This window comes from Equus quagga, chromosome 14, assembly GCF_021613505.1.
Source record: "Equus quagga isolate Etosha38 chromosome 14, UCLA_HA_Equagga_1.0, whole genome shotgun sequence".
Lineage (NCBI taxonomy): Eukaryota > Metazoa > Chordata > Mammalia > Perissodactyla > Equidae > Equus > Equus quagga.
In genome coordinates this window covers 94,466,899-94,489,767 of record NC_060280.1, presented here as the reverse complement: position 1 = coordinate 94,489,767, position 22,869 = coordinate 94,466,899, and the positions used below count along the sequence as shown (strand labels likewise).

The 22,869-nt window shown below is 63.9% G+C and overlaps 1 protein-coding gene across 1 annotated transcript; it reads right to left on the bottom strand.

Moving 5' to 3' along the window:
- Positions 1-448: 448 nt before the first annotated feature.
- On the bottom strand, positions 449-22,863 carry MAP2K2 (mitogen-activated protein kinase kinase 2). The gene is made up of 11 exons (XM_046686024.1): positions 22,663-22,863; positions 18,824-19,034; positions 13,530-13,676; positions 9,201-9,278; positions 8,898-8,949; positions 8,661-8,785; positions 7,898-8,111; positions 5,985-6,049; positions 4,655-4,716; positions 3,575-3,620; positions 449-1,905 (listed from the first exon to the last, which is right to left on the bottom strand). Exons 1-11 carry the CDS (start codon positions 22,752-22,754, stop codon positions 1,795-1,797), a joined length of 1,203 nt encoding a protein of 400 aa, XP_046541980.1. The 5' UTR covers positions 22,755-22,863; the 3' UTR covers positions 449-1,794.
- Between the last annotated feature and the right edge of the window lie 6 nt (positions 22,864-22,869).

Sequence of the window (22,869 nt, the reverse complement as noted above, 5' to 3'; positions counted from 1 at the left end):
TTAGAGGCTCCAGGTGTGGGGTGTCCACAGGAATGGGGGCAGAAGGAAGGGGACACCTGGCAACGGGCTGTGAGAACAGTCCAGAACGCAGACAGCAGCCAGTGCTGGGCTGACCTCCCCCCCGGCTGCTCCTGGGGGCGCCCCGTATCCGAGCCGCCTCCCCACCCCCACCCTGGCGGCCGCACCCCGCCCATCCAGAATTCTCCCGCTCCCCTAGGACCCGGTCGTCGTGGTCTTTTAGCCCTCGCAACGGCAGCCGGCTCTGCTAAGAGGGGTCGGCCTGGCCCTGAGCGGTGATGTGCCCAGGACGGGCCCGAAGACGTGGCCCCCCTGACCACCAGCACCAGGCCCCGCGGACCAGGGCGAGGAGCACGGTTCGCACCTGAGACCCGCCTCCCCCTGAGGATGCTCCCGAGGGAGCCGGGGACCCACAGAGCGACACCTGCGCCACTTTTAGTTATCCTTTTTATTCTTTGCTAAATCAGGTGAGGCTTTGGGGGCAAACTCTGAAATGGCAGAAACCCGGACAGCCGGTTGAAGGAGCCACCACCTTGTCTCCTCTGTGTCCACAGAAAAAAAACACAGGAGACGAGAAGGGTCTCCCTAAGAAGAGGAGGATCCCACAGTTCCCACAGGGCCACTAGCCTCCTCTGAAACCCAGGGCCGGCTCGGCCCAATCTGGCCCCAGCCGTGCCTCCCGCGCGGGGGGAGCCCGTCCCCGGCAACTCGCCACAGACCGACATCAGCGGGTTTCGAGCCTTCAGAAGCACCGGGAGTGGCTCCCAGCTCCGACATCTTCAGGGCCTGGCGGAGGGGTGGCCCTGCCCTCCGCCACTTCCTACTGCCGGTGGCCCAGGGGCGGCCCTCGCCGTCTGCGGCGGCACAGCCCAGAAGGCAGGGAGGCTGGGCCTGGCTGGCCACCCCAGTGGACGCGGCCACCAGGACAGTGTCTCTCCTGCTGGCCCATTTCTGAGGGGCTGTGGCTGAACAGTCCGGCCCGAAAGAGACGCAGCCGGGGGTCCCGTGTGCCTTGCTGGGCGCGCGCAGGGGTGACAGAGCCGCCCGCCCCCGCCCGTGGGCCTGCAGGCGGGGGACCCGGCCTTATCTGGGGATCTGCTGGGTGACAACCGCACCGGCAGCCTGGAAACCATCACTTCCTTCCCACCAGGTGAGCGTCAGCGTGGCGGCCGCTGCGGAGTCAGGCTCTGCCCAGGGGCTCGGGGCAGGACCAGAAGGTTCCTCCAGGGCGCAGGGCCCGCTCCGCGCGGACAGGCTGCCTGGCCGCATGACAAGAGGCCGGTGTGGCCGGGCAGGGAGGGGACCCCATGACAGCTCTGCTGGGGAGCCCCCGAGGAGCAGATGGCGGGCGAGGGGGTGACACAGACGCGGGGCAGTAGCAGTTCCCTCCCCTGGGGAAAGGCGCCAGCGTCTGGGGGTCCCTCCCGTGGCCCTACCTGGCGCGGGTAGCGCCCTCCGGCGGGACCGGAGCTGACGCCCAAGAGCGAATGGGACAAGAAGTACGATGCTCCGTTTGCTTTTCTTTCCCTGATTTGTTGGTTTTCTTAAACCTAAGTGAGCAGGTTCTGAGAAGACAAGGCGAGCAGCGTCCCGCGTCCCCAGGACCAGAGGCCACCCTGGCCGGTGGCTGTGGCAGGTGGGGAGGAAGTTGGAGGCCGGCGGCTGGAGCGTCGCCCCGGAGGGTGGGCGGGCAGGAGCGGGAGGCGGCCGGTCCTGGCGAGAAGGGCGGGCGCGGACGGGGCAGGGGACGTGTCCCCAGCAGACGGAGCCCAGCGGTCACACGGCCGTGCGCGTGGGCGTGCTGGGCTGGTTCAGCCGCAGCGTCTTACACAGCCAGCCGGCAAAATCCACTTCTTCCACCTCCGACCGCTTGATGAAGGCGTGGTTCTGGAAGGGAGGAGGCCGTGAGCTGCCACCGCGGGGCCCGCCGGACCCAGAGGTGACCCCCCGAGAGAAGAGGCCACGGCCCCAGAGGACGCCCTCAGGACGGGCAGGGACCAGACCCAAAGGCACCATGACATGGGGGTCGGGTCACTCCCTGGGGGCTGTCCTGGGCGGTGTGGGGGGTCGAGCAGCATCCCTGGCCCCACCCACTCGATGCCAGGAGACCCCCAGTGTGACAGCCACAGACGTCCCCAGCCATGGCCAGTGCCCCCTGGGGCAGAGCCGCCCTGGGTGGGGACATCGGATCTGAAGGACAGGACTCTCTGTGATGACCACTCCCCTAGGTGTCCCGTCTGGTGGCGGCCACGGGCCACACGAGCTCCTGGGCCCCGAGACTCGGCTCTGGTGGCTGAAGGACAGAACTGTGCGTTCCAGGTCATTTGAAGGAAGCCGCATGTGGCCGGCTGTCCCTATAGGACGGTGACAGCAGAGCGCTAGGTGGTCCTGGGAAGGGCCGGGAGGGGGCTCTCGTCTTCCTGGAGGAGGAGCAGTGACAAAGCCAGCCAAGCAGCCGGTGGCTCTCCTCAGGGCGAGACCCGGCGGGTCCCCCGCACCGTGTGGCCGTGGGAGCCGGGGCCGTGCAGCGGTTTCTCCACCCCGTATACGTGCACATTTTACAAGAAACACGTATTTTCTACGTCACCCATTCTCTTAACCTGCGTTTCTGGAAAACCTCTATGTCAGAAACAACGAGGAGTTTCCAGAAAGTCAGGCAGAGCCCTGCGCACACGGCGCTCCAGGCTTGGCTTTCTATCCCGAGCACGGCAAGTGGTGGCACAACTGGGACAATCGCCACAAGCAACAAAGGGAGGTGGGGTGGGACAGGGTGCTGGGGCCTTCTGGGAGGAGGCGCCAGAGTGGAGACCTGCAGACGGGGAGCAGGAGCATCCTGTGCAAAGGCCCTGAGGTGGAGCGTGGCAGGGAGGCGGGCTGGAGGATGGGGAGGATGGGGGGCGGGCGGAGGCGGCCAGGCAGCGGGGTCTGGTCCTCAGGCAGGCTACCAGGACCCACCGAGGGGCATGGCTCAATTGTTTACAACGCCGCCGTTCACCAGGGATCAGAGGCCCGTTTGCTCACGTTCGGACACCCGAGACAGGGTGACATCCTCCGATTGAAGCTGGCCCTGCTTTCTCCCAGGGTCACATAAACCACGGGCTTCCTAGAAAGGCGCTGGAATGTCGCCGTTGGTGGACATGACACGGGGGCGCCGTGACGGCCTGCTAGAGGCCAGGGGTCAGCCCCACTCCGTGGCCGGTCCCCATCCATGCCAGGGAAGGCGAGTTTGTGTGACCGCCCTGGTTTCAGGATGCTGAATGCTGTGGGTTTAGAGAAAGGCCAGCAGCCCGCGGCCCCCCGACAAGCCCGAGGCGGGAGTGGCCGGAAGCTCACAGCTTGGTGGCCCAAGAAACACAGCCCGACCCCCCGCACGGAGCTCGGGGACGTCGCGGCTCTGGATCCTTCCCCAAGCGGGCCAGGGAGAGCCAGTTCTCCACGCCCCACGCTCTGGACAGCAGGGTCGGCTCGGGCCTGGCGGGGTCCCCTCTCCCGAGGAGGAGGGGGCGGCTGGGTGGCACCTGCGCCCCGTGACCCCCGAACCCGCGACGTCACTCACCATGAGCATCTTCAGATCTGCTCGCTCGGCTGGGTTCTTAATGAGGCTGCGGTTCCGCGGGGCGGCGCCGGGGGGAGACAAGACCGGGCGGTTAGTCGTAGCCGGGGGACTGGCGTCCGAGCTGTGACCCGGCAGCCTGTGCTGGCCCGTGCCCGGATGCAGCGAGGCGCAGGACCCATCCCGCTGTCCCCCGCCACCTGGCACCCGTGGTGTCAGGGCAGGATGCCCCCGGGTGGGGGAAGGGCAAGGCTCTGTGACCCGGACACCAGGGAAAGGGAAAGAAGGTGGGAAAACCCCCGGCTGCCGCTCGGTCAGAGGCCCGGCAGCCACTGCAGCTACATTTCTAATAAAAACCCCAAGTTCGGGAGTCCAAATGTCAAAGTGGAACTTTTTCCTTCAAAAAAGCAGAACTGCCTAAAGGCAGCTGCCTGAAGCAGCCTGGGGCCGAGCGCCAGCTCTCCACACGTCACGAAACCTCCTGCGTGAGTATAAAAACGTTCACACGACCAGCAACTGGATTCGCAACATATTGTGCCGGCCAGAGGTCGTGCAAAGGGCCGGTGGCGCCTTCACCACAAAGAGCATGTTTGCTGCCGTGAGTCAGGCAGCCCCTGGGGCGGCAGCATCTGCTTGTCCTGACATGCAGGGTGGCCCCAAAGGCAAGTAGGGCAGCCCGGTCCCTCCTTCTCGGTCCACAGCCTGCCCACCCTTGTCCCCGTCCGCAGGCCACTTCCCAGAGCACGCTTGAAGGCTTGGAGCCTGGGGGGCTGAAGGCCAAGAGATTAGGACGTGGGGGTGCCTGCCGGCTGAAGGCAAGGCGGGAGCAATGTGGTTTCCAGAGCCCAAGACCCTGGTTCACCGGGGCTGGGGCGAGCTGGGGGCGGCAGCCAGGCCTGTAGCTCAGCAGCCTGGGAGAGGGAACCTGGGTGTCCGGTGAGCCCCGGGGTCCGCCAGCCACTGCCTGCTGCCTGGCCTGGGAGGACGGTGGGGTGTGGGCGGCCATCCCTGAGGCGGGCGGGGCCTGTGCTGGTTGGCACCTGCCGCGGCCCGCCCGAGCCCGCTGAAGGCCTGGCACCTCACCATTTATTTACAAACTCCTGGAAGTCCTGCGTGAAGGCGCCGTGGGGCAGCTTGGGAGGAGGCTGTGGGAGAGAACAGACGGGGGGTCAGGAGCTCAGAGTGGCTCCAGAACCACGGAGGGGATGGCACCTTCCAGGGACCCTCAGGGTGCGCCTCCCCGCTCCGCACAGCAGCCTCCCGCAGGCCCCGCCGCCCCTCCCGGCTGGCTCGGGCTCTTCTGGGCCTTGCTTTCGAAAGCTCTCGCTTGGGGAGCACTGGTTCCAGAGGGAAGGAGGGCAGGGCCGCCCTCACCTTACAGACGAGGGCGGTCACTCTGGAGCACGTGTCACCCTGTCAGGCCACCCACCTCGGTGGGCCCCGGGGAAGGAGCAGTGGGCCTGGACCACACAGAGGGCAGCCAGCTCCAGGTCTTGGCCCGAATGCTGAGGACCTCAAGGGGCTGGCCCGGCACATGTCCCGGGGTGGGGACAGGCCCGTCAGGGATGGCGGGGGGCAGAGACTGTCCCAGTGACACCCACAGTGCCTACCCCTCCTCCGCTCTCTGTGTCCCCGAGTCCTGGGCCCACCTTCCAGCTCAGGGCTGGGAGAGCCGGTGGCCTCTGGAGGACTGCTGGGCCAGGCGCTGCTAGAGGTGCAGGGAGAGCTGTCACCAGAGCCACCGCTCCCTGCTCTGACCCACTCACCTCGACACCCAGCCCTGGGCCGCGCTTCTCCTGGACTCTGAAGGGCCGCGGAAAACATCCGGCAGCCCCCAGAAGGCCCAGGGAGGGGGCAGGTGTGCCGAGGGCAGGCGGGCTGTGGGGTCAGGCCGCGAAGGGGCAGCTCGCCTCTTTATGCCTCAGTTTACTGGTCTGTTCACGGGGAACATTTGCGCCACCCGCTCACGGCCGGCCCGCAGGCCTCCGCGCCTCCTCTCCAGGGGCGCCCGGGCCTGCACCTTCCCAGGGGGGCGGGATCATTTACGGCTCCCTGTGCCAGGGCTCCAAGATGCTCTGGGACCGGCGCTGGGTGTCCGAGCTCCAGGGAGGGCCAGGCTCCCAGCCCAGCACCCGGCCACAGGCCTCGGGGCGGCCGCCGTGGAAATTCTGGGCTCAGCTTTGCACAAACAAACAACAAGACGTCCCTTGGGGAGCACGGATCTGGGTTGTGGAGGGAGGATAGTCAACTATGGGTACGGCTGACACCCTCCTAGTGACACGGACACCCCTCTCCCTCCCCATCGAGACCCACGTCTACGCGTGGCATTCTCTCCTTCTCAGCGCCGTATCCTGGCAGGAACGGCCTAGTTCCGTCGCTGTGAAGATGTGCCGAGGGGGCTGCGCATACGCACCTCGTTCACAATATAGTCCAGCAATTCAAAGATGGCCATGGCCGGCCGGCTGTCCATCCCGTGACCTGCCCGGGGGGAGAGAGACAGCGGTGAGGCGGGCAGGTGGCCCCGCGCCCGCCGGGTGTCTGGGTCGTGTGGACGCGGCCGGCGCCCTCCTCCCCACACCGCCTGAGCTGGGGGGCCCCCTGCTAGCCGGGCGGCCATGCTCCCATGCTGCCTTCCTGGGATGGTCACTGCTTTCTGAGCCTCTGGCGAATTAAAACAAAACAACACGCCACAATGCACAGGGGCGCTTTTGGAGAAGTCACACATTCGGCCCCGTGCTGCGGCCAGGCCGGGCCCAGGCCGCCACCCCTGCTTTCTGGCGCGCAGGCGGGTGTGGGGGAGCTGACCGAGAGCAAGGACGGCAGTGTGACCTTGCACGGACACGGCAGCAGGCCCCACATGCCGCTGAGCGCGGGCGGCCGGCCGGGGTCGGCTGACCCCTGTCCTAGACCCAGCTGGGCAGGCCCGGGTTTGGCAGCTGGACTTTCGCCTTCTGTCCTCTGTCCTCAAATGGGCACGTGGGCCGGGGCAGGTGCTGGCGGGCCGAGGCGGGCGGGCACAGCCCAGCGGTCCTCCCCGCAAGGAAGGGGTCACGGTGGGACGCCCACTGTGCCATCTGGGAGCTTGGAGGGGCGGAGCGGGGACCTCAGGACACAGATTGGGGGTAGGGGGCTCCCTCCTGGAGAAAAGCAAGACCCCCTAGCACTCTGAGTGTGGCAGCAGAAAAGGAGAGGGTCTGGGCTTGAAAAAACTGGTAAAATCACCAGCTGGCAACCCAAGCGTCCGTCAGCGGTGAACGGACACATAACGTGTCCACCCACACACTGGACTATTACGTGGCCGTGAAGAGGAGTGAGGCCCTGACACAGCTGCACGTGGACGGACCTGCACACACAACGCTCAGAGAGAGAAGCAGACACAGAAGGACACACAGCGTGTGATCCCACGGACGTGAAACGTCCAGAACAGGGAGATCCACAGACAGAGAGCGGGCTCGTGGGGGCCAGGGGCTGGGGGGGGGGTGACTGCTGATGGGGACTGGACTTCTTTTTGGGGTGATGGAATGTTCTGGAACTATATTGTGGTGATAGTTGCAGAACCTTGTGAAGATACCCAAATCCACTGAATCGTACGCCTTAAATAAGTGAATCCTACGGTGTCAGTTCCATCTCAATAAAACTGTCACCAAACAGAGACCAATTACAGTCCACAGAATGTTCCTTTGGACTCCCATTTAACTCAACTCTTTTCCCGTCCTTTAAAGACACACACACACACAGAGCCCTACGTGCTGCTTCCTAGTTAGGCACCTCAGCTGTGGCCTGCCCCCTCGCCACCCCCGGAACTGGCTGACATGGTGGCCTGACCCCCACTGGCACTCGGGACCCCACCTCCCCGGCAGCCGCCCTAGGAACCGAGAGCCGTCTCCGGCGCCCCAAGCCTCCTGTCCCCCACGCCAAGCCATGGGTCGGGGCTGGATCCGACCAGCCACCCAGGGGATGTCCAAGTCAAGTCCCGTCTGGGGCTCCCCGAAAGGCAGCATGTGGGCGGGGGGAGGAGGGTGCTCGCGGGGCCACCCTTCCCGCTCTTCTGTCCGTCTGAACAGCTTTGCAGAAAATGTTGGAAAAACCCAGCAGCCGCGGGCTTGGCCGGGGAGCCGCCTTGCGGAGCCGCCAGCTGGCGCCGACAGGTGCAGCTGCCCGGCCGCAACAGCTTCGGGGCGCTGCTTCCAGCATTGTCCCCAGAAGCCTCAGGACCGGCCGAGGACGGCTAACCGCAGTGGGCACGGCCCCGGGGTACGGGTGGGGCCGAGGGCCCGCGTGCCCATGGCCACCACCGCTCTGACCAGAGTCTGGATGTGTGCATACCGCTGATGGCGCGTCCGGGGGGCCTGGGCCGTGGCGAGGTGCTGGGGGGCTCGTCTTCCGCCCCGTCAACCACGGGCCGGCCGAAGATGGCCTCGAGCTCCTTGGCGTCGGGCGGCGGGATGGGGTACCTGCCGACGGACAGCTCCACCAGGGACAGGCCCATGCTCCAGATGTCTGACTGCACGGAGTAGTGCGTGCCCTGCAGGCGCTCGGGCTGTCAGGCGACACAGAGGACGGCGACGCCTGGAGGGCATGGCTGGTGGCTGGGACCCCAAGCGCACCGGGACCAGGGGGCGTCGGACTCCCTGATGCTCCCCCTGCAGCCCCGCCACCCCTGAGAGACCCCCAACGGAAAGGAAGCAGTGCCGCCCCCCCGGCCTGCCTCGGGACGGAGAAGCCACCAGCTGGCGCCCACGGCGGCCCCGTAAAGACGCGCCATCTGCTGTCCTCCATGACAGCCCCCAGACTGGCTTCTCGGTCTGCTGTGAGGACCCTCACAGGTCTCCTGAGATACTCGAGGGCTCAGGGTTAACTGACGGCTGCCCCCATCCCCTGACTTGTGCTGCCAGTGGAGCGAACCGGCAGACCTTTCCAGAACAAGAACCCGAGTGAGGGGGGTCAGAGACCAGGATCGCGACGGAAGGGAGAAATGCAGCAGGAACAGAGCACGTGCGCCGGGACGTGCAGGCTCTTGGAAAACGGGGAAGAGCTGATGGGCTGGGGGCCCGGAGCGTGACGTCCAAACGGCCCTGGAAGGACTTACGGACATGTACGAACGAGTCCCCACGAAGGAGTTGGCCATGGAGTCGATGAGCTGCCCGCTCACCCCGAAATCGCACAGCTTGATCTCCCCTCTGGAGTTGACCAGGATGTTGGACGGCTTCACGTCTGGAGCAGAGTCGGCGGGTGAGGGGTCGCTCGCAGCCCGCCCGCCGCCCCGCCCCGCCCCACCCGGGAAGGTGTCCGTCCGTCCATCCGTCCATCCGTCCGTCCGTCTCACCTCGGTGCATGATCTGGTGCTTCTCCCGGAGATAGGCCAGGCCCCGGAGCACCTGCGGGGAGCCACAGGGGCAGGTCAGCAGGGCAGCGCCGGGGGGCCTCCTCTCCGGACAGGCCCACGGGCACGACCTGAGTGGCCCCCGCATCTGGGACAAGCTCAGGGACCTGCTTCCGGGGCAAGTGTGCAGAGCAGTGAAGCCACGGCCATGAGGTCCCGTGCTGGGGGCTCAGACACCTGCCTCCCCCAGGCTCCTGTGAGCGCCCAGGGCTGCGGAGGCCTGGGGGGCGCGGGCCGCACACTTACCGCGATGCTGACCTTCCCCAGAATCTCCTCGGGGATTCTCTTGGCTTCTTTCAACACCTGGTCCAGAGAGCCGCCGTCCTGGGGGTGGCACAGGAGAGAGCGGGCCGCTCTGAGCCGTCGGCCAGGCGGGCCACCACGGTGGCAGGACATGGGCACCCCCATGCCCGGGGGCTGCAGCTCCACCCCCTCCCCCCCAGGAGACGGGCCGAGCGCAGGCCTCCTTTGGCGCCTCCGCCTCTGGGCCTCAGGCTGCGCCCCACAAGGGGGAGGAGACGGGTGCCGGGCGCTCTGCAGGCGGCCCGGCCTTCCTGGGACCAGGGCCCGTGGTTGGTGGTGACTCAGCTTCGAGGTGGCCACGGCAGCAGCCAGCGGGGAGAGCCACGGAGGCAAGGGCCGCGTGGCTGCCAGGCCTGCAACTGGAGTGGTTGTGAGGACACCGGAGCCAGGCCCGCCAGCATCTGCGGCCGGGGTCCCCTCCCAGTGGGCGCTGCAGCCCGAGTCAGGGTGGAGGGGAGTGACACCTGGAAGTGGTGCAGGAGAGGCCGAGCCCACCGCCCCTCCTCTCCACGGCCTGGCCCCGCCAGGAAGAGGCTCCAGGGTGAAGTGACAGCTCTGCCCTCTCCCTCAGCTTGTCACTGGCTCCACACTGCTGTGCACTGAGCGTCCGACAAAGGACCTGACATGGGTCACCCCAGTCGATCCCTCCACCCCGGGCGGGGCCCCAAATCCACTGACAATGAGGAGACGACAGAAATCAAGCATCTTGTGCAAGGTCGCCCGACAGCAAACCTGGAGACCAAAGCCCAGCATGTCACCGGTTCCAGCCCAAGGTGCCTCTAAGGGGCAGGGCTCTGAGAACATGGCCGGGTCCTGACCACTGGCCAGAGCCTGCCGTGCTCGCCCTGCACGCCCCCGAGGGGACAATGGCCGGGCACGCAGGGGATGAAGTGGGGGCCAGAACCTGAAGTCACGGATGGGCAGCCCAGAGCCGGGTTCCCTCCGCTGTGCGACTCTAGGCCTGGTCTCCTGTGCTGGCACCCGCCCTAGCCGTGCTCGGGAGAAAGGCCGAGTGGAGAGTTCTAGAAAACTCAACTCAGTCTGAACTTTCGCATGACTCTCGACCAGCTCCACGCTGCGGGCGCAGAGGGTGGGTGTGGCCGAGGCACCCATGGCCGGCGCTCCGGTGAGCCTGGTCTGGCCAGGGTGCCCGCCCGGGCCCGCTCTGCCCACAGGGCCAGACAGGAAGGCCTTTTCGTTTTCTGTTTTATCAATCAACCTTAAAAGAATTTAAGTTAAAAAAAAAACCTGCTTTTTAATTGTGATCCCTGCTCCCCAACGCAGCCCCTTTCATTCTTGACTTCTCACGGGGCTGGGTACATGAGTGCCGAGTGAGAATGTTCTGGAGAACACCTGAGAGAGGCCACGGCGGGCCGCAGCACGGGGACAGGACCACGCTCTCACGGCAGGGTCCCCCCACCTGGCATGGTGACGGGGGCCCAGTCATCTCTGAGGGGCTGTCTGGGGTTGGGCAGCATCCCTGGCCCCACCCACCTCATGTCAGGAGCCCCCCCAGTGTGACACCCACCAATGTCCCCAGACATGGCCAGTGTCCCCTGGGGGCAGGACCACCCGCAGGTGAGACCCTGGTCCACAGCCAGGAGAGTGAAGTGAGCCACTTGCTCGGGTCACGTGGACAGGATGTGGCGCAGGAGACAGCGCACGTAGGTCTCTCTGACCCCGAACCTCACTCTTCAAGCGTGACTATACACTTTCATTTCGTGTGCGCTTCTGTGTTCCTGAAGCCGTACTTTGTAAAGCAGGTGGTGGGTGAGCACATTTTTCTTATCGAACTTCAAATGCAGGTAAACAGCACTCTGACGCCCCAGGAGTCCACTCGCCTCCCTGAAGTGTGACTTATATTCTTCCAGACACTTCTGTGCATTGGCTCACCCACGCGCAGAGGGAACACAGCGCTTGAGTCACACACACAGGCGGGCTCGCGCCCGCCTCTCCCTCCCAGGTCTCCTCGTCCGCCCATACGCTGACTTCGCTTCTCCTCCGCAAGGTGGCCTGGTGTCACCCTCACTGCGCATGTCACGTTGTTCACTGTCACAGGACAACGGGGTGCACAGGTCAGCGGCTGGGTCCCAGCCACCCGACCCGAAGACGCCCACCCTCTGCTGCGGCCACGCCCGGGGCACTCCCGGGAGCGGGTTCGGGCCTCCGGGGCCACGCCAGCCCTGCGGTTTCTGGGTCCCGGGCGCCAGTCCCGCTGCGGACGGGGGAACCTCCCGTGCTGACTGGGGCTGCCCGTCACCAACGACGTCTTGTCTCCGACGCTGGAGCTGGAATCTCCCAACTGGAAACAGGAGCCGACTTGCACGGGAACCCACAGATGAGGCCTGGTCCTCACCAGGGAGGCTGACCGGGCGTGTCATGATGGCGACGGGAAGGGAAGCGAAGCTCACGCGACACACGGGGAAACGGCGGAGTGAGGGCGGATCCTCACTCGGTGTTCGGCATGTCCGGGCCTTGGAGGCAGGCCTCTGATCCCAAGCTGAGGCCCGACTCCAGGGCACCATTGCCACCGCCCTGGGCCCCCAGGGCATACAAAGGAGCGCGTGAAGGAGGCAGAGACGCCCTCAAACACAGGAGCCCCCCATGCCCGAGGGCCGGCTCCAGAGGACCCTTCCACAGAAGATGCTGGAAGGAGGAGCGAGGACCAAGGGCCGCCTCCCGCTCCGTCGATTTACTGTCACTTTGTTCTCCGCGGGCCTTCCTCACCCAGAGTGCCCCCTCCTGGAGGCGCATCCCAAACCTGAACATTGTGCCTCCAAGGCTGTGCACGGGAACCCGGCCCCTCCCGACGGCGTCTCCTCGCCTGTGGGTCGCAGCCGCGCTGACCCTCCTCGCACGCGCCTCACCAAACCGACCCAACTAGGAAGCCCCGAAGGGCCAGCACAAGAAACAGGCGGGATCACCAGCGCCTCCCTGGCTCCCGGTGGTCCCTCTGGGGGCTGCGGGGGCGGACGCCTCCTGTCGAAACCGAGGCTCCACCATCACCGAGAATGGAAGGGGAGGTGTGGGGATGGCCCCCATTTTTGGCAAGAGAACTACTACGATGTTCAATGTCCGGGGGGGAACAGGTGGGGGGGCCCTGAGAATGCTGGAGGGGAGGGAGAGAAAAGGAGGGAGGGTGAAGAGGGAAGAGGATGGGAGGAAGGATGAAGGGGTGGGGGGAGGAAGAGGTGGGAAAGGAGGAGGGGGAGAGGAAAGAGGAGGGGAGAGGGAGGAGGGGGAGGAGGGGGAGGGGGGAGGGGCAGCTACAGCACAGAGGTGGCTCCCTCAGACTACCAAGTGACTTCGTGCCCTTTTGGGCCCCTTGATGCCCCGTCTGCACAGTGCCTCTGCCAAGTGGGCAGGCAGACATGTTCTCCCTCCCCCAGGTGAGGAGGGGGCTCCAGGCGGGGAGCACCCCCTTGGCACTCCCTCTGAAGCTGTTTCACCACCTGCCCGCCCGCTCACAATGCCTCCTCGAGGCCGCCCGGCGCTTGCTCAAATGCGCTTCCTGCCTTCGTTACAAAACCGTCGGAGGGGACGGCGCATTGGCAAGGCGTAACCGAAGGCGCGCGGCCTCCAGCCCCGCCGCATCCTGGTTTTGCAAGGGCCCCGGTGGGCCTGAGCCGGACACTGGGCGGCAGGCAGCGTCATCCGTGACCGGCGCACTTGGCAGAGGGTCGGCAGCGTTTCCTCCCCCGGCCCTCAGCTCTGACCACTTCTGCTTTCAGACACCCCATCCCACCCATTTCTGAGCTTCAAGACCAGCGTTTCCTAACAAGGAGACACATCAGAAGCAACCGTGGCGGTTTAAAAAAAGACGGGTGCCACCCTCCACCCCGGGGCCTGATTCCACAGCTCTGAGCCGCTGCGTGCCGGGCCCGGCTTGCAAGAGGCTCCCCGGACCGCCACTCTCTCCTGGGCAAACGCTTAACCACGCGGACCTGGCCCAGCCATCCCACTGGAGGACTCGTCCATGACCGTCCGCGTCCGGGCAGAAGGTAGGGCAAAAGTCAGAGCCGGCTCTCTACACGCCGACAGGGAAGGAGTTCCGGCACGCGTCAGGTGGAAACGCAAGGTGGGAAGACGGTGTTGGTGTTTAAGAAACAGAGGCGCCACGTGCACACATGCTGATGCGGGCACCGACCGCCCCCAAAAGACCCCCTTGGAGGTGGCTGTGCTGGGGCCTCTGAGGACGGCCCGGAGGGACACAGGCAGGGCAGGCTCCTCTCGCCGGGCACCCTCGGCCCTGTCCCGCCCGCCCGTGCTCACCATGTGCTCCATGCAGATGCTGATCTCGCCGTCGCTGTAGAAGGCCCCATAGAAGCCGACGATGTAGGGCGAGTTGCACTCGTGGAGTACCTGCAGCTCGCGGATGATCTGGTTCCGGATGGCCGGCTTGATCTCCAGGTGGATCAGCTGCAAGGGAAGGCGAAGCGGGTCAAGGCCAGCCGGCAGAGGGGCGCTGGCAGAGGGGGGCTCGGGGCGTCTGCCCGGAGGCGCTGCGACAGCGAAGGCCAGCCTACAGTGCGCTCCAGGTGCGCATCCACCTAAGAACCGAAAACACACGGCCACGCACCAGCTCGCACACGTGTGTTCACGGCAACACGACTCCCAGCAGCCAAAAGGCAGAGGCAACCAAGTGTCCTCAGTGGCAAATGGACACACACAGCGGGGTCCAGCCACACGCTGGAATATTACACGGCCATGAAGAGGAGCAAGGCCCTGACATGGCTGCACGTGGACGGACCTGCACACACAACGCTCACGGAGAGAAGCAGACACGAAAGGACACACGGCGTGTGACCCCATGGACGGGAAACGTCCAGAACAGGCCGATCCACAGACAGAGCATGGGCTCGTGGGGGCCAGGGGCTGGGGAGGGGGTGGGGGTGATGCTGATGGGGACGGGGCTTCTATTTGGGGCGACAGAATGTTCTAAAATTGATGGTGGCAACGGCCGCACAGCGCTGTGACCACACTACAACCAGTGAACGCTATACTCTCAAAGGATAAATTGTACGGTACGTGAATTACACCTCAATAAACCTGTTAAAAAAAAATCGCTGGAGCAAACATGTCTCACCCAGCTCCAGGCGGCTCTGTGAAGAGCAGCTTTCTTCCCACCCAATCACAGAAAGAGCCAGCCTCTCCCAGGAGCCCGGGCGATGCCCCCCAAGGGGTGAGTGCTTCCCCGGTGCCCTCTCGGGCAGGGTGGGTTTCCCCGCAGCCCCTCCCGCCCCCAGGCCAGAGACAAGGCAGAGCGGCTCCGGCCACCATCGTGGGAGCCCAGCTCCCCTTCCGTGAGTTCAGGTCGGCAGAGGGGACGTCACCAAACTCCCCACGGTGTTTCGAAAGCTGAGAAAGCAAAGGACGGTCTGGAGAGAGGCAGAAAAGACAGCTGACGAGATGCCAGGAGCGACGCCCAACTGCAGACCCCCAGTGAGCCAAGAAAGAGCTGGGGCCATCGGGCCACAGCCCGGCCACTTAGAATCCTGGACGCCCCGGCCATCGCGATACGACAAGAACAGGGTGACTTCCGCCCCTTGTCGGAGACAGAGAGCCAGACCACAGGCATCTAAAAACGATGCCATCAATTCAACAGACTTTTGCGTAGACTCGACTGCACACGGGGCCGGTGACAGGAGAAGGAGACGGCAAAGACGCCCCGCTCGGAGGAGACGCCACCCGGGCAAGAGAGGCCGGTGGAGCTGTCTCGGTACAGTGGAGGTGCCCCCGGTGGAGGAACCCCAGGAAGCTGATGGGGGCTCAGGTGACACGGGGGCCGGCCTTGGAGGACGGGCAGGAGCCGGCCAAATGGACCAAGGGCCGCCTGTTCGAAGGCACCAAGGCATGAAGGGGGGAGTGCCGGGGTCGAGGGGCACAAGGGCACGTGTGGGGCGTGCCAGCTGCTCACAGCCCCAGCCGATGACCCTCACGACCTTGAGAACTGCGGAAGGTTCCAGCAGCACGTTCTCCAGGCAAAGCCCCAGGCCTCTAGCTGAAGGTTCTCCACCCAGGTCAGCTGCAGACGCCAGGACACGGCACTCCTTTAGGACAGCGGGGTCACCCCAGACGCCAGGATGCTCTTCCCACCCGCGGGACTGCATCCATGGGGTGACGCCCAAAATGCACACACAGATCCGCTTTGAAGGGGCGAGAAGCTGGGCGTGAAGGTGAAGCCGTGCGGAGGGCGGGAGGTCCGTTCAGAAAGCCGAGAAAGGACGGGTGTGGCGAGGCTGACGAAGGGCAGAGAGGGGGACAGAGGCCAACGCTGGCCAACGGAAACGCAACACGGGCCGTGCACTGAATTTTAAAGATTTTATTTTTTCCTTTTTCTCCCCAAAGCCCCCCAGTACATAGTTGTGTATTCTTCGTTGTGGGTTCCTCTAGTTGTGGCATGTGGGACGCTGCCTCAGCGTGGTCTGACGAGCAGTGCCATGTCCGCGCCCAGGATTCGAACCGTCGAAACACTGGGCCGCCTGCAGCGGAGCGCGCGAACTTAACCACTCGGCCACGGGGCCAGCCCCCCGTGCACTGAATTTTAAATCCTCTAGCCGCCGAGTTAATAGAGTCAAAAGAAATAGGTGAAACAGATTTTTCACATATTTTATCAAAAAATTGCCATTCCGACGTGATCCACGTAAAAATGTTAATGAGGTTTTTTCCACGTCGAGCCCTTGAAACCTGGCGCTTTCCCACGTGGACGGTGGCCTCGGTTGGGACCCACCGCGTTTCAGAGGCTCCTGTCGTGGACGGCGCAGCGCCCGAGCAAGAACCTCAAGGGAGCCACAGAGGAACGAGGAGCGGAGGAGCGAGACCCCACTTGGCTCTAGAGAAGCGGAGGAGGGTGGGCAGAGCTGGGAGGAAAGATGGCAGCTGGTGCTATTATGTGGCTTTGGGCAGGTCACAGAACCTCCTTTCTTTTTTTTTTTTGGAGGAAGACTAGCTCTGAGCTAACTGCTGCCAATCCTCCTCTTTTTGCTGAGGAAGACTGGCCCTGAGCTCACATCCGTGTCCACCTTCCTCTGCTTTGTATGTGGGACGCCTATGACCGCATGGCATGCCAAGCGGTGCCAGGTCTGCACCCGGGATCCGAACCGGCGAACCCCGGGCCACCGAAGCGGAACACGCGCGCTTAACCGCTGTGCCGCCGGGCGGCCCCAGAACGTCCTTTCTGGAAGCAAGCAGGCGCAGCTGAACGCAAGGTGGAGAAACGTTCCCTTGCCATGGGGACAGGGAAGGCGAGGGAGGGGAGCCCCGTCCGTGTAACCAACAGGCTGAACTCTTCGCGGATTTCCCCCGGCCCTGGCAAGGCCAAGTTCGGTTCCTGGGCCCCTCAGAGGGATGCAGGAGGAGCCAGAGCGCTAGGCCTGAGTCGAGAAAGCGTCTCTGAACAAGCACGAGTGTCTAAGTCAAGACCGGTTTCCTCAGCTCCTAGGTAGCTGGGCTCGTCACCTTCCTGGTGTGTCACTCTGGCTAGGACAATCCTCTGCCAATCCAAGGGGCCGGAGGGATGCTGGCACCAAAGGATGCTGGCCGCACCGCGGGATCCCCATGGCCTTCCAGAAGCGCCCAGCCCAGTCCAGCCCGGATGGTGGGGGAAGGACTGAGGCCACTGACTCCTGGACCAGTTTGTCACTTCAAAACTGAGTCTGCCCTCAGCTTTATCCAGCAGACCAGCCTCCCGGGTGAACCGGCATTCCGGAGGGACCACAAGGAGCCCGTGACCCCCCAGGCTGGCCGAGGGCCCCGGGCCCCCAGGGAGTGACAGCCCCGAGCCACACGACAGCCAGGGAGCCGGCCTTGTCCTTCAGTGCGTTCAACAAATGGACGTGGGCGCCTGGTTTCAACACTGTGGCAACCACAGGAGGTGACGATCGACAGGGAACAAAATCTGAGGTCCTCCGCCCTGCGTTCTTTTGCACCTGTTATTTTTAACTCCTCATTTTGAAAGAATTATTGAAGCACGGGAAGTTGTAAAAACAACAGAGAGGGTCCCCGTGTACCCTTCACCCAGCGTCCCCCAATGGTGACATCTATGACAGAAGGACAGTACCAAACCAGGAAACTGACTGGGGACGGCGCGGCCCACGGGATGGCGGGACTCATCTGGCCTCCCTGGTTTTTTCTTTTGAGGAAGATTAGCCCTGAGCTAACATCTGCTACCAATCCTCCTCTTTTTTGCTGAGGAAGACTGGCCCTGAGCTCACATCCGTGCCCATCTTCCTCTACTTTATATGTGGGACGCCTGCCACAGCATGGCTTGCCAAGCGGTGCCATGTCCGCACCCAGGATCCGAACCGGCGAACCCCGGGCCGCCGAAGCAAACGCATGCACTTAGTTGCTGCGCCACCGGGCCGGCCCCTGGCCTCTGCAGTTTTAAACTCCTCACTGCGACTTCCCAGGGTGTCACAAAGCCGTAGGTGAACTCCAGGCGGCTCTGGTTGGGCAGAGGCTGCCTGGGGGGAGATTTTGGGGGCGGGCCGTGCTCCAGCAGCAGGAGACACAGCGGCAGGCAGTGCTGGATCCCGACGGAAACCAAGCCTGTGCTCAGGAGCCAAAGGTGGGCTGCGCCCGGGCACGGGGTGGGTGGGTGTCCAAGAACACAATTTGGGAACTAGAGGGGGATGGGCTTCTAGAAAGAGGCGGCTTTCGATGTCTCAAAGAACACGCCTGCATGTGCAAAACAACCTGTCCACACGAAGGCCCCCGTCAGCGTGTTTAGGAGCCAGTGTCCCCAAATGGTCGCATCCTTCCCTTCTAACCCCCTGAATCTCTCAGGGACGGTTCCCGCACGCTGAGTGCGAGGCTGCCTTGTGGCGGGGGAGCCCAGAAGAGAGAGGCTCAGCGCCAGGGGCTGCTCCAAGGGTGGGGTGATGGTGATTTCCTGCGCCCACTTGGCTAGGCCACGGCGCCCAGGGCCTGGGTCCCACACCCGTCTAGATGCCACTATGAAGGTATTTTTCAGATGTGATTTAATATGGGAATCATGAGACTTTGAGAAAAGGAGGTGACCCTCTGTGAGTGGGTGGGCCTCGACTAATCAGTTGACGGCCTCAAGAGAAAAGACGGCAGCGCCCTGAACGAAGAGGGAATTCCGCCTCCTGACTGGCTTGGACTCAACCTGCAACCTCAGCTCTTCCCTGGCCTCCGGCCCCCCAGCCCGCCCTGCAGACTTTCACCCTCGCGATTGTGTGAGCTGATTCCTTAAAATCTCCCTCTCTCTTCACACGCACACACGCCCCAGTGGTTCTGTCTTCCTGGAGAACTCTGACTAGTACACGTAGTTTGGTTGCCCCATCGCCAAGGGCCCCCCCCCCCCCGACGTGACCACGGCGGCAGAGCCCGTCTCGGGCCCGCGGAGCTTCCCCCTGGTTGTGGAGTCAGTGTGATGCCCGTGCTATGGGGACCCGATCTGCCTCCTTTCTTCCAGAAAACTCCACCCACTGCCTTTCTTGAGCCAGTCCACACAAGCAGGACGTTTCTGGGAATGTGGCCCTCCCCCACCACCACGGACCCCTCGCAGGGGACAGATGCCCGCCCGCCCGCCAGCCGCCGCTCACCTTCCTGGCCATGATGAGGCCCGAAGGCCTGTGCTGGACTTTGGTGACCACCCCGCCGTTGCCGGCTCCCAGCTCGGAGAGCCTCTCAAAGTCATCGTCCTTGAGCTCCCCAACCTTGGCCTTCTGGGTGAGGAAGGCTTCCAGCCGCTTCTTCTGCTGCTCGTCGAGCTCAAGCTCCTCGAGCTTCTTCTGCAGGTCCACCAGGTTCGCTCTGCAGAGACCCAAGGGCAAAGGGTGAGCGGCAGGGCTGCGAGCCGCGGAGACGACCCAATGACAGCCCGGGGCGCCGGGTGACCGCTGCGTGCCAGCCCCGGGCTGGCAGCGGGCAGGACACAGGGAGCGATCGGACCTGACTCTGCGCTCCAGGGGCCCGCGACCCAGCAGGAGAGCGAGACCACCCACAGACGCATGGCTGACCCGAAGCCAAGGCCGCCCCCTCCCCGCACACAAAGGTCAGGAGGGACCTCGCACCCGGAGGACCAGCTCTGCTCTCAGACCCAGGATCCTTCCCGGGGCAAGGGCTCCAGACCCCGTCGGGAGGAGACGAGGGAACTGGGGAGACAAGACGGGGGGTCGGGCGAGTGAAGGCCCAGGCCAGAAAGCAGGAGCAGACTTTTTCTGAGTGGCTTCAGGGCACAGAACTAGAACGGATGGGCAGACGACGGAGGTGGCAGCATCAGTGACTTCAATTTACAGGGACAGCACACAGGCACCGGAGGGGGAGAAGGAGAGGCACGGAATTTCAACACTGCAGACAATTCCAGAGCATTCCGGCCAGGTGCACGCTCCCATATCCGGGGCATCACAGCACGTTCGACATTCATCCGCACGCACGTTCCTGCACGCGGTTTTTAAAGACCAACCACGTATATAGCACTTTATTGGGTGATTCCAGGAATCTTCAAAGGAAATTTTGACAATAAGCCATTTTCACTAATGCCTTGACTTTGAGCCGCATCCTGGAGCAGGGAGCAGCTCCCTAGGGTAGGCAGGCCGACCCCAGCTCAGTGCACACGAGAACTAACCCAGTGTAAGCCACGTGTGCAATTCAGAATCTCTCAGCCGCGTCAAAAACACACATATCAGGTGAAACTAATTTTAATGTATTTGCTCTAACCCATCGAAAATATAATTTGCAACAGGTAATCGATATAAACAAATTAATGAATACCTATTTTTACCTGTTTTCATTTTAGGTCTTTGAAACCTGGGCCGCATCTTATACGACCGGCAGCTCCCCTGAATTTGGACAAGACACACTTCAAGTGCTGGCTGCGGCCAGGGGTTGGTGGAGCAGACAGCGTGTGCAGCTAAGGAGAGTGTCTGAGGGAGAATGGGCGCCCTCGGGTGGTCCTCAGCCACCAACTCCTGAGGGGGTTTAGGGTGAGGGACTCAAGCAGGGGATGAAGCCGGGAGCTGGGGGTTCTCTCGGGGACCTTCGAATGCCCAAGTTCAGCCACGACTCACCTCCAACTTAAAGAGGTGACAGCAAAGGGCGCACAGGCGGGGGGGGGGGGGGGGCGAGATGATGGCCACCGGGCGATGCCAGTGAGCTAGTATTGCAAAGAGGTGGCTGGAAGGCAGGGAGCTGGTGCCACTCCCAGAGCTTTGCAAACACCACCATCTCGTTGAAGTCTGCCGACCCTCCCGGGGGTGGGCGCTTGTTGCCCCAGCCCACGCAGGAGGGAACAGCTCAGAGTGGCTGAGTAACTTGCCGGAGGGTCACAATGCACGCCTGGACTCCAACCTGGGTCCTTCTCGACTGCAAAGCCTGTGCTCAGTGAATGCCTGGTAAACAAAGACCCAACAAAGAAGAAAGGAGGAGGACCCTGACGGACGCCAGAGGGAAAGCAGAAGAATGAACGGATGGGCCCAGGGTCCTGCCCCGTGGGCCTGACGAGGTAGCCTTTGAAGCCAGACTCTGGAAGGTCTGCAGCCCTGCCCTGATGACATCTAAGATGCAACCTGGGGTCAGCTGATTAATCCATTTCAAATTTAATGGCAACTCAACTGTGGTTATAAAAAAAAAAACCCTGGAATTCCAACGGCTGGCTTCCTCTGCTGGGGGAATTCTGGAAGGGATGGAAATCAGAAACCACATCAAAGACAGAGCAGAACAGATGAGGAAAGAACTCTCCCGTAGGAGGGTGAGCAGTGGATTTGTGGAAAGGAGAAAACGTCCCTGCGTGGAGCCGTGCGCGCGGAGACGGAGAAAGATGCCAGCTCGCGCACACACCGCCAAGATCCTCATCCTTCATCCAGGCTAAGGCCACACTGCCAGACAGGACCATTCGCCCGTCACACCTGGTTCTCACGAGGTCACAGCACAAGCACAGCCAGTGACCCCGGCCAGGGGCCTCTGGGACCGGCTCGCTCTGGTCAGCATGGAGAACAGAGTGGGGAGGTCACAGAGACTTCTGGGGCCGCGGGGTCACCCTGGAGTGACCTCACACAGTGCGATGCTGCCATCCCATAGCCCACCACCCCGTGCTCCTTTCTCCGACCCCTCCCCCAAGTCCGGAACCGCCTGCACCTCCCCAGCCGCCCCAGAGGCTCTGCTAATCCATTCGAGTCAGAGTCTGTGCTTAACTGCTCTCAGGGGTCCCAGCAGGTCCCCCACCGCTCCCACATCTCCCCGGCCCCTACCCCTCCAAACCCGCCTCACTCCCGGCTTCCCCAGCCTCATCTCTCTCTCCTCTTGGGGGGGGGGGCCCTCCCCCACTAGCAGGATCTTCTCCTTGTCCTTTCACTCTCTCAGGTTCCCCCCATTAACCCCTTCAGGGATCCCTCTGATCCCACCCCTTCCCCTTTTCCTCGTCTTCTATAGACCTCCTTGTCCCATCCTCACGCCCAGGCACCCTCCTCGCCCCATCCTCACTCTCAGGGACCCCCCTCACCCTGTCCTCTCCCCACAGGGGTTACCCCCCTCCAAGACCTCTCAACCTGTCCGCACCACTCAGGAACACTCCTCCCCATCAGGATCCTGCACTCTGACCTCACTACTCAGGGACTCCCCCCCTTACTCCGATTCCACTGCCTGGGACCCCCCACCCATCCTCTCCCATCAGGAATTCCCCCCATCACCCTGGATTCACGACTCAGGGACCCTCCTAGCTCTGATCTCTCTACTTAGGGGTCCCACACCCCATCTTTTCCCCGCAGGGAACCCCCCTTGCCCTGATTCACTACTCAGAGGCCCCTTAGCCGGTCCTCTCCCCACAAGAACCCGCCCTCAACCTGATTCCACCACTCGGGGACCCCCTCCCCTCATCCTCGCCACTCAGGGCCCCCTCTGTCCATCTTCTGCCGAGGACCCCCCTCCCTTCCTCTTTGGGCCCCCTCCCCCTGACCTCACTAGTCAGGGACCACCCACTGCATCCTTTCCACTCGGCGATCCTCTCCCCCTCCACTGCTATGGGCTCCCTCTTCCTGTCTTCTCCTCGAAGGACCACCTACCTGTCCTTTCCTCTCAGGGACCCTCCCACCACCTCATCACTCCGGGACCTCCCCTCCCCTTGTCCTTTCCTCTCGGGGGACCCCCTCCCCTTCCCTCTCCACTCAGGGCCCCCTCTCCCAGTCCCCTCCCTTGGGGGGCCGGCCCCTCCCTCTGAGATCCCCCGTCTCCGGGTTCCCAATCCCCTGCCCAGGACCCCCTCCCCGTTCCCATCGCCTTCCCGTCTCCTCCCCGGGCCCCTCGTCCTCATTCCTTCCCCGGGACCCCGTCCCCATCCCCTCCCCGTCCCATCTCCGGGACCCCCGTCCCCATCCCCTTCCAAGCCCCTCCCCGGGGACCCCCCCGTCCCGTGCCCGCCCCGACCGCGCGCCCCGCCGGCACTCACTCGGAGGCGCCCTCGCTGGTGGGGGACGGGCCCTCGGCGATGGCGGGGTTGATGGTGAGCGCCGGCAGCACCGGCTTCCTCCGGGCCAGCATCGGGGCTCCGCGGCCGGCGGGGCGCCTCAGCCGGGGCCCATAGGGGGCGGGCCGGGAGCGGGCGGCGCCGACGCGAGCCCGGGGCTGCGGCCGCGGCCTAGGCGGCGCCGGGCGG

Bases quoted from the DNA above. Each gene is read 5' to 3' on its own strand.
- MAP2K2 (XM_046686024.1), bottom strand. From the start codon at position 22,754: ATGCTGGCCCGGAGGAAGCCGGTGCTGCCGGCGCTCACCATCAACCCC. The intron at 4,717-5,984 runs GTGCGTATGCGC...TCTCTCCCACAG, and splicing joins TGGACTATATTGTGAACGAG to CCTCCTCCCAAGCTGCCCCA. The intron at 3,621-4,654 runs GTGAGGTGCCAG...GCGGAACCGCAG, and splicing joins CAGGAGTTTGTAAATAAATG to CCTCATTAAGAACCCAGCCG.